This window comes from Poecilia formosa, unplaced genomic scaffold (genome assembly GCF_000485575.1).
Source record: "Poecilia formosa unplaced genomic scaffold, Poecilia_formosa-5.1.2 Scaffold17, whole genome shotgun sequence".
In the NCBI taxonomy this organism is placed as follows: domain Eukaryota; kingdom Metazoa; phylum Chordata; class Actinopteri; order Cyprinodontiformes; family Poeciliidae; genus Poecilia; species Poecilia formosa.
In genome coordinates, this window is record NW_006799956.1 from 2,089,273 (window position 1) to 2,108,209 (window position 18,937).

The following is an 18,937-nucleotide window of genomic DNA, read 5'->3' on the forward strand; positions in this document are numbered from 1 at the left end:
AAAAAAATAAAATAAAATACACGGGTTCAGGTTCTGCTGACTTTTGCAACCTTTTCACTTTGTTTGAAATAGCAGCTTAAATAAGCATAAATGCTGGTAATTAGATTATGTTGCCACATATTGTTGTAAACCTTCGGCAAGACGAGAAGTGAGTGGTTTTTAGAGGGATTAGTGGTGTTTTAAAAAGGAGTAAAGACTATGTCTTTAGGTCAAATTCACACATATATGTTAAAAATAATTAAAAGTAAGTAGATTTTTAATTTTAAGCTGACTAAAGTTGAGATTTGTGAAAAATCTAAAAAGATAAATGTAACTTTTATTGCTGAAGCTAAATTTTGCAGTTAAATTTTTGCTAACATTTTTTTTTGTTTTTTTTTTTTATTATTATTTATTTGCACAATTTTTTACCTTTTTGTTCTCTGACATGTGTCTATCTTTAAATTAAATTTAAATTAGATTTGTATTGTGCAGCACTTCGTTCAGCCCCGCCATTTGCCTTAATGGTCTTTATAAATATAATAATAATATATATATTTTGGTATTCAAAACTAATTCCAGTTGATTACCGTTATTTATACATGTTAAAAAGTAATTATTTTGTATTAAAATCACAATGATTGATGCCCTGAATAATGCATTCATGCATGCTTTAAATTCATATGTGCTTTTATTTATTTTGACAGGACCTTTTGCTGAAAATCTTCCTGTTTTCCGCGTGTTTTAAACGTGACATCTTGCAGATTTCTATTTTTCTTAGTCAGTGGCCAATAAGCTGAAGAAGAACCATATTGGTTTTGCTATATTTATGCCGAGTGAACAGGATGGTAACGAGGGTAAACTAAATCTCCAAAGCTCATGGTTGAAGAATTGCAGCAAACAGAGGCATCTTGAGATCAATAAGTCTAAAAGTCTAATAAAAGCATGCCTGAAGAAAATCTTCTCTCTCTGCATTACCATTAAAAAAATTTAATTGTGTGCTGTATGCTGTCTAATGTAGGCCTACTGAACTGTTTGGTCAGATGAGATTCAGGTTATGCAGCAAACAGTCATGTTGGTTTGGCTTAAAAAAAAAGTGACATGCTTAACATCGACTTATGGCTCCTGTCGAGTTTGATTTATTTCGTTTTCTCAAAAGCCCCTTGTACTTTGGTGCAATGCTTTTTGTCATAAGTTCTTTGAAATCTGAAATGAAAATAAAAGTCTCAACAGAAAGCTAAATGTGGGCCATTACTCCGTTTTCACAGGAAATTGGTCCAAAATGTCGGCTATCATTGTGAAACGTAATAGGGAAGATTGAGGGTTGTCCAGTCGACACAGGGGAGCTGTTTTTACTGAAAAATTGCAAAATAAAAAATATATATATTTTTTAATTTGTTTAATTTTTGGGGGGAAAATCCATCATTTCTTGATGTTTTTTCCCATTATTTTATGATTTTGCTCAAGTGTGAAATTTTTCTGCTGTGATACAAATTATTTTAAGGCTTTAATCTTTACTAGAGACGCCAGCTGCAGAAACTCAGACATGATTTTATGAGACTAATTTTTTATATTTTGTTTTGCAGTAAAATAATGCTCATTGTTAATGTGTCATAATGAACAAAACTGTTCAAAACCATTTAAAGCTGACCTAACGGGAACGTTGAAATTCAGATAGAAAAACTTGTCAGCCTAATCATTCAGGTCAAATTATTTCCTAGTAAAATAAGAGAAAATTTTCAAAGTAAATCTGTTTTTAAACAGTGTGGCATTTAAATGATTTAGATAAATCCTCATTAGGTTTGGAAGCATTAACAGGAAGCTGATCACGCTGAAGTTTATTACCTTTTAGGAAACGCACGGCGTCATCGCGCAGCCCTGGTGGCTTTCTGTGTGCAATGTGTGTGCACGCGTGTGTGCGCGTGTTTTCGTGTGTGTTTTCTCCTCTCTCCAGTGAGACACTATGCAGTCTAATCACATTTTCACATGATGCTCTTCTGATGTGCTTCGTCCTCCGTCCTGGCTTGATGAGATTACGGTCTCACAATCGGGCAGCTGTTTCCAGTAAACATAGTTGCCGGTTTCAGCTACAACCCCCCCAACATCTGGGTGACCCATTTTATGGAATTATTATGACTAATCTCTTCAAATTTCCCAAATTCATGTGTACCTTTTGACTTTTGGATTTCATCCATCTGTCATAAAGCTGAATAGGTTTGTGTTTGGGTTTTTATGTTGTTTGTTTTGTTTTTTTAGTGTGTGTGTGTGTGTGTATTTGTGTGTGGGGTTGTGCTTTAGCTACTGTCTCACGATGAAGCTATCCTACTTTATCACCAATAGGGAGCGCATTGTTATCAAAAATTAATATACTGTTGAAGATGACTTTGAATTCACACCCCATTTTGATAATTTATCACATTACAATCACAGGTTTCACCATACTGTTTTTTTTTCCTAGAATTTAATGTGAAAACAAAAGTAGTGCATGATTGTAAAATGGGAGGTGAATGAGGCATTGTTTTCAAACTTTTTGCAAATAAAGCTAAAAAAATTGGTGACTTTGCATTTACGTTCAACCCCCTTTACATTAACATTGCTAAGTAAAATCTACTACACCTTATTTTCTCGAGACATAACCCAATTGGTACATTAGATAACTTTGAAGAGCATAGATTTGTAAGCGATAACCCCCAAACTTTAAACCTGTTAAGGCACTGCCTTTCACCTAAACTGACGTAACAAGCAAGAAAATCTGTTTTCTGAGAGGGAAACAGCACAAATGTGGAAGACGTTAATCTGATCAGATGAGACCACACATCCTTAAAAAGTCTTAAACTCATAAAAAAAAGTAAGTTGGTCTTTAATTTGTTAATCACAGGTCTTAAATCTTTACAGAACTATTTAATCCCGTATATTCTATGTGTATATACAGTCCACCACAGGATAACATAAACAGTTCTCAGATTTATATTTGTAGAAAAAAGTTTGACAACCATTAATTATCACATTGCAGAGTTGCATCAATACTTTAGCAAGGTTAGGCCAACCAGGAATCTTTTGTTCCCCGACCGAAACGTAAGACTTCTCCTCCAAGAGGAAGACTTTTGATGGACAGGCCATTGTTTTGCAGCCCGGTGCCGCTGTGTTATTGCAGCAGGGCTGTCGGTATTACATTTCATACGAGGGGTGGTCAGGGAGCGGGCAGCCCAGGCAAGTGCAGTCAATAAAGGAGGCCACCCACGTGGCCAATGGCTCCAGCAGGCACTATGGCGGCTAAATATTATGGAAAGACAGTGTCTAGGAAAACGATCTCCACCAGACACTGTTATTTAAGTCAGAAACCCTCCAATAATGTTAAAAGATCAGCCCAATAGTAAGTACAAACACAAAATCTTACAAACTATTTTTGGTCTAGTTTCTAGTGCAAATATCTTGGCACACTTGACAAAAGACAAAACTAACTTACAAGTAACTTCAGCAAGAAATCAGAGCTAATACTGATTTTTAAAAAGTCAATATTTTGACTAATCTAGTGTCAGATTATTTCACTTATAACTACTGCAGTACTATTCCCATCAGTATTAATGAATTAACTTAAAACTAGCTTCTATATATATCTTGCTGAAAAGTTTCCTATAGATTAGTTTTGACTTATTTCAAGTGCACACTGCAAAAACATAAAATCTTAAGTATTTTTGGTTTATTTTCCAGTGCAAATGTCTTAGTACTCTTGAAATAAGGCAAAACTATCTCAAAAGTAACTTTCCAGCAAGATATAGACGATTATTTTAAGAATTCCTTAATATTGTTGAAAAAGAACTCATTCTGCTGGCAGATAAATTATTTTATAACATGGTGGAAAATGTCTTGTTATAAGTGAAATAATCTGCCAGCGGAACTGGTGCATTTTCATCAATATTAAAGAATTATTTACTTAAAACAAGCATCTCAAAGTTACTTTGAAGCTATTTTTGTCGTATTTCAAGTTTCCTGAGATATTTGCACTAGAAACTAGACCAGAAACACTTAGTAAAATCTTGTGTTTTGGCAGTGTAATACTACGACAATAGACTGCACAAAAATACTGGGTAACATTTTGGTGTTTTTGCATCGTTTTCACTTCTTTTGTCAGTTAAATCCTATAGAAACACCTGAGGTAAACCTTCACCCCTTCAAACGGTCGGATGCCACGTCTTCCTCAGGCCTCAGTCACTTCGCCACTGACCCCTTCTTCTTCTTCTTCTGCTTCTTCCTCACACACCTGTCGCTGCTCCCTTCGTATCTCATTGTAAATCTTGGTGATAATAATAATAATAGCTTTAATTTAGAGTCAATGCTTGGCGCCGTTATTGCCGTTTTCAGGACAGACGTGCCGTCTGCGTCTGCATCCCATCGTCCTTTGTGTACGTTTTGCTGTTTTGTCTCTGAGCCTGTGGATTGAGGTAACCCTTTCTGCATTGTGCTCCACAGGAGATCGTGCTGGTTTTGTTCTTTGGCACCGAGTATGTGGTCCGGTTGTGGTCGGCCGGCTGCCGCAGCAAATATGCGGGCATCAAGGGACGCCTCCGCTTTGTCAGGAAGCCCATATCAATCATAGGTGCACCTGGCCTTTCTCTTTTGTTCTCATTAAGTCGCAATGAAAAGTGGTTTTTATACGTAAATCACCTATTGGATGATTCCAGTGCTAATTTAATTTTTTTGTGCCTCTCGCCATTTTATTAAATCTCAAAGTTGAATTTTTGCTTGTTTTCCCGTTTCTTTCTCACAGATTTAATAGTTGTGATTGCCTCCATCATCGTGCTCGGCGTGGGGTCAAACGGGCAGGTGTTCGCCACGTCCGCCATCAGGTACCGTAGCGGTTTTTAGAGGCTGATTCACCGAGTGACACGGACTCGGATGAATGTGACCGACAAGGTGGCCCTGTGTTGTTCCAGGGGCATCCGCTTCCTGCAGATCCTGCGCATGCTGCATGTGGATCGACAAGGAGGGACGTGGAGGCTGCTGGGATCCGTCGTTTTTATTCATCGACAGGTGGGTGAAGGAGAAAAGTCTGAAAAGTCAAAGAAGACGCGATTCAAGTCTTACACAGTCGATCTGTCACGTTTACAGTTCCTGGCAAATGTATTCAGACCCTTGAACTTTTACCAATTTGTAGATATTTCATTGTAATTGTGTGATGTATCAACTTAGGTAGCATATAATGATTACAATCTCTTACCAATTAAAATCTGAACACTGAGGTGTGTAAAGGTGCAGAAAAAATATTCTATAGTGTATTAGTCTATTCTGCTGTTCACATAAAATCTACTATCATAACTAAGAAAAAGCCAGGCGGCTAAGCTAACGTAGCACTGCTAATTTAAGTGTTTTATGCTCAAACCTATTTTTGTTTAAATATAGACTGATGGATTCTGATGCAGTATAGAGACTTACAGACTCATTTTAAAGACATGCTCTATTTGTTTGCACTGTTTTTCCTCTGGTCAGTCACATCATTTACACAGAATCTCTAGACAAGTGGTTCTTAACCTTTTGTGAGGTACCGAACCCACCAGTTTCATATGCGCATTTTCTTTAGTAAAAATACCGTATTTTTCACTGAACTAGAGTCTAGTTGGGGCACCCCAAGATCACTAAGTCTTCTGAAAAGGTAGAGTCTCTGAGAACAGTTCTTCAAAATATAGTCGGCGTTTTCAGCAAAGTTGAGCTGACTGTCCAGGAACGACCCAAGGTATTTAAAATTTGCCACAGTTTCAACAGGTCTTGTTTAGATCATTTAATTAGCTCTACATTCTTAAGAGAATGAAAAATTAATAATAAATAATAAAGACTTTGCGGTATTCTGATTTAGTAATGTAATTATATTAGTTGTGTTACCACCCCCACGCCACTAGAGGCAGTACCAACCCTGAAAAGATGCAACTAAGGAGCAGATTTAGAAGTACACTAAAAGCTACAGAATTTGGTAAAAACTGAGTTTTGCTGAAGTAATTAAAGACACAAGTTCAAATCCATGCTGAGAGTGGAGCTCCTTCAATCAGTGCTCCTCTGCAGCTCGGATTGGCTCAGCAATGTAACGTGATCCTCTGCAGCAAGTGATGGCAAAGCGGGGCGTCATCACGACTTTACACAAGTGTGTCTTTACCTCCGCGGCAGAGGCTCCGCCGAACCCCTGGGGTTCGATCGAACCCAGGTTAAGAACCACTGCTCTTGACATTTTGAATAGAAAATTTGTTTTTGAATCGAATCGTGAAACTAAAAATCGAAATGGAATCGCTAGACAGTGATGTGTATATATTTTTAGCCCCGAGTTGAACTTACCTCAGCTAAGGCCTAAGCTTTCAGCTAAAGCCTAAACTTTTGCTAGTTTAGGCTTTAGCCTAACTAGCAACTCACAACTACCATTCCACCTCACAACTGGATAATCGGACAAGGGCATCACGTCTTGACTTTGACTGGGCCAATTTATGATAGTTATTCTGTTGGAAAGTGAGCCTGTAGCTCAGTCTTAAGCTTTTTCCAGCCTTTGTCTTCAATGTCGCTGAATTTAACGCAGTCCATCTGACCAGCTGAACAAAACAACAACAACAAAAAAACATCCCCCTAGCATGATGCTGTTGGCACCATGTTTCATGGTGAGTAGGGGACAAAAAGTTGTTTGGTTCTTGTCATGGTTTGTGGCAAATTCCAAATGGGAGACATTTCAATATTTTCTTTAGTAAAAATACCGTATTTTTCTATAAGTCGCTACTTTTTCCCCACTCTTTGAACCATATCGGCTTGAAGCCCGGTGCAGCTTTTCTGTGGATTTTTCTTCAACCGCCAGGGGGCGCTTTAGCAGGAAGGGAATCATTGGAAGTCAAAATTGGAAATCAAAGAAGAAAGTGCTGATTTTATAAGTTGTTTGCCAACCGCCATAAAACAAAAAGAAGAAGAAGAAAGTGCTGATTTTCATTTAGTACAAGCACATGCTAGCAGCAGGCACGACAGAGAAATTTCTTCAGATTCATACCCCCTGATCATGGAAATCACACGAAGAAGTTCATATGATGCAGATTTTAAGTTGAAGGCTGAAGATCTGGCAGTAGAGATCGATAGCTGCTAAGCTCGGGTTGAAGGAATCCATGGTTCGGCGTTGGAGACGGAGGGCTGCATCCTTACCAGCATATTTCACAGACTTGTGAAAAACCGAGAGCAGCGGAGATATCATCGGCTTATATCCCGGTGCGGCTTATATACGTACGTTTTCAGTCTATTTTCTTTCTTTTTTTTTTTTTTTTACTTTATAGATGCGTCTTATAGTAAGGTCCGGAAAATACGGTAGTTTAAAATCACACACTATTTTTTTTGTATCATACAATTTCAATAAAATCCAATAAGGTTCTAACATGGCTAAACATAAAGAAGTTTAAGTGTTTTTTTGTTTTGTTTTTTCTGTGGGGAACAAAAGGCGCAGGCATTACTATTGCTTGTACACAGAGTTAAAATCCCCATTAAATTTCCTCCTCGTGACATGGCGGTGTGCGTGCGTGAGCAAAAATCTATGGCAGATCTGGCTTTATAAGGAGAAGAAAAGGAGCAGTCAACCTTCACCGCTGTTTTTCTTTCTCCTCTTTATCATCGTACACTTGTTTTAGATTTCTCTCTTGTTGATGCACAATGGCGTCAGAGTAACGCTCTTTTCTTTAATCCCTGGAGAATGCTGTGTGCCTTTCGTTGGGTCAAACCTGACATTCACGTCTTTGACACACAAAGAGGTGTGGAACCTGACATTGAGCCTTAAGTGGAGAGGGTCATTAACCTACTTGTAAGAGTGAGTCCGATGTGATTCTTTGCCTTTTCTGTGTTGTTGGGTGATATGCTCCGTTTAGTCGAAATGCATTGCTCGTTAAAGAAGCAGATAGAGAAGGAGTGCCTTCAGATCTTCACTGTTGCTCTCCATGTCTTTCACACAAGCTATTTTCTCTTCTAGTGTCTAATTTACAAAGCACGGAGCACTAATGGTTTACCGGTGCAGCGAGTGCGGACATGTGGCGGTGGCTCAGTGGGAAGCTGTCTTGGGACCTGAAGATTGTGGGTTTGATTTCATCTTCCTCATGCCACATGTTCATGTACCCTTGGGCAAGGCACCTAATTTCAAGTTGCCTGACTGAGTCTGAATGTTCAAGATTTTGGTAAAAGTTACTATGGTGTAAAGTACTTCTGGTGGTCCCATTTACCATTTTTGCATCAGGTCATTATGTTCCATCTTTGAAATGTGACTGCCAAAAAAAATAACACCCAATTTGGTACAAAAGTGAATGAAAGAAGGAAAAGCTCAGACATCTGTGTATGGAAAAACTCTCATCGGATACATAAGGAGACAATGCCAGAGCACGGTTTCCCCCCAGAAAACTTTCTAAGGCAGTCATTCATCCAGCGGCCCATTGTGTTTTTGAGTTTAATAACTGTTTAAAGTTGACAGGAAATTTGAAAATATCACTTGATAATTATGTATTATTGAAAGATGGGGAAGATTACTACCTGAACACCAACTGTAAAGTCTTAAAACATGCAAACATTTTAAAAAGACTTAAATAAATGAGCAATGCTTAGCCTGGTGGGGTCACAAGTAAAGCCTGGTGACCCGTCAGGCTTATAATACACTGGGGCAAACCCTGAGATGTTTGCTCTTGTGCGCCTGCAAAGTAAAAAGAAAAAAAATTATAATTTATTCATTTAATTGTTTCCCACAAACCTAAAAAGCAATAAATAAAGTAAAAGAAAAGTATCGAGTCCATAATTTGTTTTCTTGATTGATATTTCACTCAAGAAATCAAATGTGCTTCTTAGTTTCTGTCCCAGATGGAGGACAGAAACACTTTTATTTCTCGGTTGTTTTCTCTTTTATCGCACAGGAGCGAGACAGAAACAGATAACCCAAACGTGTCGATGCTCAAAGCCGAGTGTTAGAATCATGTCAAAGCATTGAGCCTCCATTCTGTACTTTATTTCACCGTTTCTTCTCTTCCCGACTGTCGTTTTCCCTCAGGAGCTGATCACCACCCTGTACATCGGCTTCCTGGGCCTGATCTTCTCCTCGTACTTCGTCTACTTGGCGGAGAAGGACGCCGTGGACGAGGAGGGCAAGACGGGCTTTTCCAGCTACGCTGACGCGCTGTGGTGGGGCGTGGTAAGGCAGCAGACTGAAATGCTTCGTGCTCAGAGAGTCTTAGAGGATTCTTAAAGCAATCGCCAAAATGTTTCAGACCATCTAGCAAATGTAGCAGCTTCAAAATGGAAGTTATTTTATTTATTAGGTGGGAAAAGCTATCCAGACCAGCTTGACTCAGTGTGAAAAGTAATTGCACTCTAAGCGTAATGACTAGTTGTGTCATAACAAATTACATCAAGTGTGTGCGATGGGTCACTGTGGCCCAGTTTTCAAGTGTTTAAGGTCATGCCACAGCATTTGAATTGCATTTATGTCCAGACTTTAAGTAGGCCACTCAAAATCCTCCTTCATCTTTTTCTTAGACATTAAATACTGCACTTTTTTGGGATGTTTTGGCTCATTTTGTCTCTTGAGCTCGAGCTTAAGGTCACAAACTGACAACTGGGCATTTCTGCTAGAGAGCTGAACGCATGGCTCCATAATTTACAGCAAATCACCCAGATCTGAAGCAGCAAAGCAAGGCTACACTATTACAGTACCACCACCTCTGAGATCCCCTAAGGTTCTTTTTCCTCAAACTTCATACTGGGCATCCATAGGAACTGAACCACGTCACAGAACCAGACCCAGACATGGAGAAGCAGCGTTCAGCTCCACCGATCTTGAACAAACTTCCAGAATCCTTTCACTCATCAGTCTGCAGAACGTTTTGCTGACATTTGTGTTATTTTTGGTCAGTAATGGTTTTGACCTTGGAGCTCCTGGCCATTTGTTGCCCAGTCTCTCTCTTTTTTTTTTATTTAAATTTTTTTTTTTATTGTTGGATTATGAACAATGACCTCAGGTGCTACAAGTGAGGCCTTTAGAGCTGATGACCTCATAGGTCAAGCACTTCCTGAACCAGTGGAAATGGTCACTCTGTGGAAAACGGTTTTCACTGTGGGTCTCAAAGTTTTAGAAACGCCTCCCTCTGAAACCTTTTCTAGACTCATCTGTTGTTGAGCTGCTTCAGCTATCGATTTTACTAAATGCCATCGGGCAGCTTCTGTTAAAGCGGCTTCTTAACTCTACGTGTCTGGTAGCAGTCGGGCTTCTGAAAACCGCTTTTGGGTTTTAAGGTTATGCTAGTCTGAATTTTAAAATGAGTCTTTAATGATCTGAGACATTTAGGTGCAACAAGAAAGCGACATCAGAAGAAATCTGTACGGGAGAAATACGTTTTCACGGCACTGTGTAGCCAGAATCATGAATAATACGGCTGAAGTCGGCCCCCTCGCTGGAAAGGTCACGACCAAAACGCAAAACCAAAAACCAGAATTTGTTCTGTTGTTAAAGAGCAAAATTACAGTTAAAAAGCACATTTAATTGAGAAATTGAATGTGGTCGGCGTAACTGGATGAGCGATCGTTTTATTTCTCGGTCGTTTTCTGTTTTATCACTCAGGAGCGAGACAGAAACAGATAACCCAAACGTGTCGATGCTTTCCCCGACGCTCTGTGTCTCTTTCACTCCCGCGTTGAAGGCTCGGGTTTCCAGAGGAGTTAATTAAACTTTTGAATTGAAAGTGCGGAATAATGAGAAACCTATGGCAGGCCTTGTGCAGGGGATCAGCCTGACACAAAGAAGACGGTAATAAACCATTCACCTCTTGCATCTTTGCCTCAAAGGACTTTTAGAGCACCGATATAAAGTGTCAGTTCCCTTAATTAAAACTTTAATTGCGGGGTTGCTACCTTTATGTAACACGGGGTTACGAGGGTCGCGTCGCTCCTCCCCTGCTACGCGCAGGCTGTTATTTGTGATTTCTTCTTCTTCTGCTTTCTTTTTTCTTTTTTTTTTTTTCTGTTCACAGCACAGAGGAAAAAGAACCGCACTCTGGGATTTGCACTTTGTGGTTTTCAGAAACTGTAGACTCGAGAGTCATGATATGCGCTTATAATAGGTGGAGTAAGGAATGCAGGCGCTGTGTGTGTGTGTGTGTGTGTGTGTGCGCGTGTGTGCGCCTGTGTGTGTGTGTGTGTGTGTGTGGCTGTGTGTGTGTGTGTGTGTGTGTGTGTGCGTGCGCACGCGTTTGCTGAAATGACACTGTGCTGATGGGAACCTGCTAAGCTTTTCCACAGCGCATTCCTTCTCTTGGCATAATCTGGACGTTCGGATGTGCAGGTGCACCGCACAGCTGGAGGACGAGCCGATGCTATGATTCATATCCCAAACTCCTTACCCCTAAAGCCTCGCTCTCCTCCCACAGACCGTCTTTTTCTTTTTCCTTTTGCCTGTTGCTGATGGTTAGATAACGGGGCTCATTTCTGTTTACACTCCACGGCGTTATTAGATTTAGATCCATACAGCGGGCTACATTGCTGCTGATATCAATGGTGGACAAAGTACTCAACTCTACTTGAGTGAAAGCGTTAACACTTGTCGTCAACTGGGTGATACAAAAAGTCTGTGCCACTTGTAAAACCTTCAGCACAAAAGCGCAATAAAAATATTTTCATTCTACTTGTTCTTCTTTTCTTTAAAATGTCCCCACACCAGAAAAATGTCAAAACAAAAAAAAAAAAGAGGAGAAACTCTTTTCTTCTGCCCACAAATAGCAACACAGGTAACAATAAGTAATGCCAACATACGTAGAACCACACAAAACACCAAACCAGTGCATCCATTTGACCACAGCTGCACTGATTTCTCCACTGCTGGAATCTTGTCTGAACGAAAACGGAAACTCAACTGTGATTGGTTCCCCTTTTTGTGACAAGCATAGCAATATGATTTAAGAGAAGGAAATTTAAAAACACACATACACACACACACACACAATGTGTCAGAACAACCAAAACAACCAATCAGTGTGTGGGGTACATCTATGGGATCGATCAAGTGATGAGCTCAAACTAACTACAAATATAAACCAGCTTTAAAAAAAAAAATACCTGGACAAAAATGAACTGATTGGAAAATATGGGCAAAATTGGGCCTTGTGGATGTGAATAATGTGTGAATAACAGTAAGTGATCAGAGTGTGAGGCCTGAGAGTCATTTAAGATTTTAACTGGTGTGGAGACTGGAATGAATTTGATGAGAAGTGCAGCAAAACATAAGATTTCTTTTTTAATTTTCTATCTGCTCCATTTTGAACAAATTGTGCAAAATTGCATGTCAGCTGGCATGACTATTTGTCTCATATGTATTTATGTTTTTCCTGTTGGAGGAATCGGATCCCCACTCTGAAACCATGGCAGCGGCTGTCAGCATCACATTAAACCTCAATATTTACATTAAAGTCTGTACGCTGTAAGGCCCTGTACATAATTTAAAAACCAGCCCTCTGACGTGTGTGTGTGTGTGTGCGTGTGTGTGTGTGCGCGTGTGTGTGTGTGTGTGTGTGTGGCTTTGGAGCAGTTTTGGCCCCACACTCTACAATCTGAATGAAAGGACCTGTTTTGTGAATAGAGCATTCCACTCTTATGTCAGGAGGACATTGTTTAGTCATCGGATTTGTGGATGAGTGATTAAATCCCCCCGGAGCTCCGCCCAGCCCTAACATACACCAGCCCGCCTCTCCCGCCTCCCCTCTTTGTTTCTTTTACCCTCAAAGCTCTTTAAAGTATCTCACCTTACATCGGCCGCTTTGTGTCGGTGGCGCAGCGGTGGCTCGCCCGCCGATGCCCCACAGACACCCAGGCTAAGCCGAGCGCGCTCTGAATGTGTCAGAACTGGCTCGGCTTTCAGAGCGGGGCGCACATGCGAGCGCGAGAGCTATTTGTTTTCCCTCCTCAGCCCTGCAAATTCCTGCACTCAGTGAGGATTAGTGGATGGGAATCTCATTCCCACCCCCCCCGAAGAAGAAAGAAACCCAAATGCCTCCGCAATCGTTCAGACAGTTGTGGGGCAACTCGACAATGGCCGATGAACTTCTTTATTGTCCAAATCAAGTTTTAGGGTCTTTGAAAGACCGTTTTATAGCGTTTCCATTTAATTAAAATGAAAGGGGGTTTAATATAGCTGTTTTATTTGACATTAAAGTTTCATTTTAAACGAGACCTCTGTAGTAAACGTGTAATAATTCACCCAGCTTTCATTCTCATGAAAGCTTCATGAGTCGGATTGGGGTTTTTTGTTTTGGATAACCGTGGTTGATATGAGAAAATCTCAAATCATTGTTTATTTATTTTTTCCCTTAGGTGACCGTCACCACCATCGGATATGGAGACAAAATTCCTCAGACGTGGATAGGGAAGGCCATCGCCTCCTGTTTCAGCGTCTTTGCTATCTCGTTCTTCGCTCTCCCTGCTGTAAATACAATTTTGTCTAGATCCATATGTGCAGTTTTGCATTTGGATGTGTTATGATGTACTTATAGCCTCTAAATTCAAAGCAAAATATTTGAAGATTAAAGTTGTACTGTACTTTTCCCATTCAGGGGATTTTGGGTTCAGGATTTGCCCTCAAGGTCCAGCAGAAGCAGCGACAGAAGCACTTCAACAGGCAGATCCCTGCTGCAGCCTGCCTCATCCAGGTAGTCGCCATGGAAACCGGCATCGCTTTCTCCTTAAACAAGTGGAAGCGTTTCTATTTGACGTGTATCCCTGGTAAAATTGACCAAAGTCATTTCTTACCAACAATTTTTCGGCAGTCAAATTAAATCCAAAGCTGAGACAAAAATGAAATTGATTCTTCTCGCCACAAAGTGGAAGATTCAAACAAGTTTGAAGGTGATAATAATAATAATAATAATAATAATAATAATAATGCATTTCAAAACACCCAAAGACACTTTATAACATTAAAAACACAAATTAAGCAGTAAGAAAAATGCCAATACCAACACAAAACCATGAATTAACTAAAAAATTAAAGTGTGAAGGCGTATTGTGTTCAGTTAGACTTTTTCTTTTTACAATTTTATAATTTGCTATGCTCCTTTGTCTTCATTATGAGTAATTCTACTTCCTGTCAGCCAAATCAACCGAAACGCCCCCCACGCTCTCCAGGTCAGATCATACAGGCGAAAAGTGGAAGAATTTTTCAAAATGCCGACTTCGAGATCCAACATGGCAGCTCCATGTTGGATCCTTGCCTCAACAATTGTATGCTGTGGTGAAAACATGTTTATTTTACAAGACACACCTGTAATAGTACATCAAAATCAATGCCCCGTGTAGCGACTGCAACTCTAAACTCAGCAAATTAAAAATGGTATGAGAAAACTACAGCTTAAATAATATAATAGGTGTGAACAATGGCTACTTGGGTTAACCCTAAACCCATTTTTCTTCTGCTTGACTACTACGCTCTGCTTTTTGCTTGTCTATCGTAGCATTTGTGTGAAAGGGGATGCTTTTATAAAGCGTTGTTCTCTATTTATGAACAGTGCTAAACCAGCATTAATATGTAAAGCATTGATTTTCTTTCATACTATAAACAATGTCTACCTTTCTTATCTCACCCATGTTTTTTACCTGGTGGTTATTATCTCCTATACTGATCAAAGGGCTCCAATGGATATTATGGCATTTTAGCCAAATGACTTTAAAAGTGTGTCAGCAGATGCCTGAACAGATCGTAATCTGATTGGTACACAGTCACTAAGATTCACCTGCATAGCGCTGGCTGTAACTAGAAACCAGTGGCTGTTTAATATTGTGTCGCGCGCCGTATTTATTAGCGTCGGAGATGTGGCTGCACCAGAACGCCAAAGCGGGCCGTTTAGATTTGCGGCGTTCGTTCGATTTTTTTTTCCCTTTTTGTCGTCTGTGTTTTCCAGACACTCTGGAGGTGTTACGCTGCGGAGAAACCGAACGGCTGTGCTGCTACGTGGAAAATGTACGTCTTGACTCCAGAGGGTGTGGCCGCAGCGCAAGCAGACAACGGCAGTCCGAGCATCAAGAAGCTGAACCTGGCGGTAACTGCTTCCTCGCTTCAGTTCACCCGAACTGTTTGTTAAAATGCACATTATGCATTTGGCCAGCGAGTTCCTCAGAACCGAGCTGAATGACGTCAGACGCTGCCGGGTTGCGTTACCTCATATTGCATGTGTATTGTCCTTTTTGTGCCGTTCACCTTTTGCAACAATATTAGCTGTACTGTGCGGAGACCATAAAGCATAAAAAGGGCGAGCAAAGTTCCCACTAATACACACACACACGCTGAGGGACACAATGCCCAGAAAACACAAATACCCACACACACACACACAGCAGCTCCTCCTACCCCAAAAGGCTTGACTCCAGCAGGATGACTCGAGGCCTTTGTCTTCGCCGGACAAAAACCCAGTCAGTTGAGATGATGTCACCGCCGCCTTTCTCATGGGAGTAAACCTTTGTCAAGTAGTACAACGACAAAAAAATCTTTGTGTCGCGTTGGGCCCACACGTATTGGAGAGAATGAAGGCTGTTTCCGCTCTTTTCTGTTTCGGCATGTGACTTTCTCCTCTGTCTTTCCTCCCTTCTGCCTCTTCTCGGTCTTTCAAGATGCTTCCCCAGATTGTCCTGTAGCCGACTCGCTGTCTCTCTCCTCTCTCTTCTCTTCTATTGTTTCTTTTATTGATCATGCTTTTCCTTCGCTCTCTTCCTCTTCACAAATTTTCACAAAGTGCGTCACTGTCGTCTTATCGTTTTGTTTTCTTGTGAACCGTTCGCCACTCTTTTGTAATTTCCATCAATGACTCAAGACGTCATTTGTCCGTTTAGGCGTAACTGCATGTGAATGCCCCAGTCTGGCCCAGTCAATCTAAATACGGAGCTACGTTGAAAGGTCACCTTCGTAATTTTGACTGTTTGCTCCGCGGATCTGCCTGGAGACGGCACGCTCACTGAGTCGCCTGGTACGCAGCTATGATTTCACTCCACTAAACAAGAGATTAAGCAGGCAACACTTATATCATCACAGCCTGAGTTCATGATTTGGTAAGACTGGGATGTGTAATGGAAGAAACGCTTTGTGTTAAATCATTGTCGCTGGCACGGCCTGGCCTTTTTACACCAGGGCGAGCGGCTGAATGGGTTCAGTTATTATTCTGAGAAAATTCTTGTCGAACACTTTCCCAAACACCTGCAAAAGATCCAAATCAAATGGACTGTGCTTTTTAGTGGGCTGGCTGTTGGACACCAGCGTTTACAGAAAAAGGGGAAACGACAGCAGAACACCACTCCGGGAAAAAACCCCCCACAAAAGTAGTAACGGCTCAGGCTGGTGGTGATGTAACACTATGGAAGACATTTCTTGGCACTTTTTGGGCTGCAGCAAACTGTCTGAGTGTTGCTGCAGATCACAGAGCATCCATCTTCTGATGGCCACTTCCACCAGGATGCATCTCCACGTCACAAAGCAGCATGGCAGTCAGTTCGCTGGTCTCGGTTGTCCTCAACAGGTACCACATCTCAGTCCATCACAAGCAGCTGCTGTACTCTTGTTCTCCCTTGATTTGGCTGTAGTGTGTGAAACGAGGAGAAAATGCGTGAAGTGAATAAAAACAGTGAAAACTCCAATAATGTTGTTTGTTGAAGAAGTCAGATGTTCTGCATATTTGTAGAAAAAAAGAAAAACGCTGGGAGAAAGAAAGTTATCTGGTGTCATTGGCGAAATTGAAGAATCCTTCATATCACTATTGTGAATAAATAGGTGTGTTTTCTACGTGCTCATTTTATTAGTGTTTTTATTATCAGATTACTTTTAGCTTTAACTTGTAAAGAAAGTTCTTGCCTTTATCATTAACGGCTGCTATGCAACACACTACCTGCTCTTCATTTACAAATGTGCGCAAAACGTCGTCAGTATTCTCCTGTCGTGGAAAAAACACAATTTTGCAATTCCTGTGTTTCCATTAAGTGAGAAATGTTCACGCGAAGAGCCATTAAAAATCATGGCAGCGCCGGATGTAAAGAGTTACATGAAATATATCCATAATTCGACCAACAGAGGAGACGTAGGCGTCTTTCAGGGTTTTTGGGAAGTTGTAGCTTGCAATTTTACAGAAGAGCTGTGGATTCAACGCTTTCGAATCAACGCTATTACTTGAATAAAAGTATTTTGAGTTTCTTAAGGTTCTGTAAAGTTTTCAAAGTGCAAAACTTTTGTCTGACACTCAACTTTTCAATTTCTTAGTCTTTTTCTCTGTGCCAGTTACGGCTTTACACCTGTACAGAGTATCCAAGGCAAACAGAATCATGTAGTAGGGCTTTCTAAGCAGTATTGTTCTACACATTATGACTTTTTAGCCAAGTATACATTGGTACCTAATGAAGTTCTTGATTGTCTATTAAAATATTTTGGGGGCAGTAATAATTTGTGATTGAACGGTGTTGAGTTTTTCAGGACAAAAAGCTGAAAACTGAACAGATTCTCTAAGGGTGAAACCTTGAAGGGTGAGGCACAATTTGGTGACTAGAAACCCATCCAGCCATCCATCTGTCATGTTTTTCGGCTGTGGAAGGAAGCCGGAGTTTCCAGGGAGAATCCTGGAAACTCGCGGGTCCAGATCCACAGCTCAGGATCTGAACCCGCGACCTTCTTGCTGCGAGGCGACGGCGCTGCCAACCGTTCCAGAAACGTACAACTTCTACGTCTTAATCCTCAGTCAACCTTTCGCAGCTGCTCTGGTGATCATTTTGAGTGAAAAACTACTTGACTTGAATTTTACGCACCTTCGAACCAGAAATAGATTTCATATGAGTGTTAATGACCCATCTGTTGCTGCTCACAAGCGAGATCAGTTCAGCGTCTGCAATGACGTGGATGTCTCTTTAATAAGAGAAGAAAGCCGGGGAAAATCATTAAAACGTCAAACATGACCTCATCTTGGAGCTGCTGTTTTTTTTTTTTTTTTTTTACTGTTAACTCTTGGATTTATTACACTGCTGTGATAAATAGGCTATTTACAGTTTAATCATAACGACAGCTGTGACCTGATGTTTCCTCTTTCTGTCAGAAAAAGGGGACCAAGAGACGGCTGAAGTCCAAAGGAACCGGCTCTTTGGGTGTTGCCTCAGAGCGGGCCGTGTCGATCCCTCAAATCACCTATGACCACATTGACGACTCAGTGGAAAAGAAGGACGTCTCATTTTTCATCGAAGAGCCGAGGGGGACAGCTGAAGGTAATGCTCTACTGGAAAAAAAAATCATAAAAAGTCCTTAGTCTCTCATATCACTTTGCTGTACAGTTTGAGCTACAAACTCGTATCAAATGCTCATTTGTAACATGCTCTGACTGAGCTCCTTTCACTCTGGCAGCTGTTTCAAAGGAAGCCTGCTAACCTTTTTTTTTTTTTTTTAAATTGCAATTCTTCCATCAGTCCAAGCGCTTGAACTTGCCAAGATTACGCATGAAAGCACCAAATCCCACTTTATTGCCGCTTGATTAAACCCAGTCCTTTTGGATCTCTTGACTAGAGATTTGTTTTTTAAACTTGACACCTCGAAATGATTCTCGGAGAGTGTTTTGAAACAGGAACTCATACGGCAGTGCTACTAGCTTTGCTGTTTAAAAACGGGTGAAACGAAGCTTTGCTGGACGGATGCAGTGCCTTCCAGAGGTATTCTCCGTGCAACCCTCGACCTTTATTGCATTGTGTCACGTTACGGCTGCCAGCTTCCATCTATTTTGATGGGATTTTGTATCCAACGCAGAGTAGTGCGCAATGAAACAATGAAAAGGAAAATCTTACATGATTTTCAAAATCCACCCATCCATCCACTGACTTCCGCTTATCCAGAGTCGGGTCATGAGGGTGGCAGTATGGAGGCCCAGACTTCCCTCTCCCCAGCCACTTGTTCCATCTCCTCCGGGGGAATCCCGAGGCGTTCCCA

The 18,937-nt window shown here is 40.8% G+C and overlaps 1 protein-coding gene across 1 annotated transcript in view; it reads left to right on the forward strand.

The window, feature by feature from the left end:
* The window catches only part of kcnq1.2 (potassium voltage-gated channel, KQT-like subfamily, member 1.2), a 207,503-nt gene that overhangs the window by 24,544 nt on the left and 164,022 nt on the right, over positions 1–18,937 (forward strand). The window contains exons 4-11 of the mRNA XM_007546747.2: positions 4,447–4,573; positions 4,745–4,823; positions 4,911–5,007; positions 9,008–9,148; positions 13,315–13,425; positions 13,554–13,649; positions 14,898–15,035; positions 18,060–18,225. Coding sequence (XP_007546809.1) covers positions 4,447–4,573; positions 4,745–4,823; positions 4,911–5,007; positions 9,008–9,148; positions 13,315–13,425; positions 13,554–13,649; positions 14,898–15,035; positions 18,060–18,225 — 955 coding nt within the window. The remainder of the gene's footprint in view (positions 1–4,446; positions 4,574–4,744; positions 4,824–4,910; positions 5,008–9,007; positions 9,149–13,314; positions 13,426–13,553; positions 13,650–14,897; positions 15,036–18,059; positions 18,226–18,937) is intronic.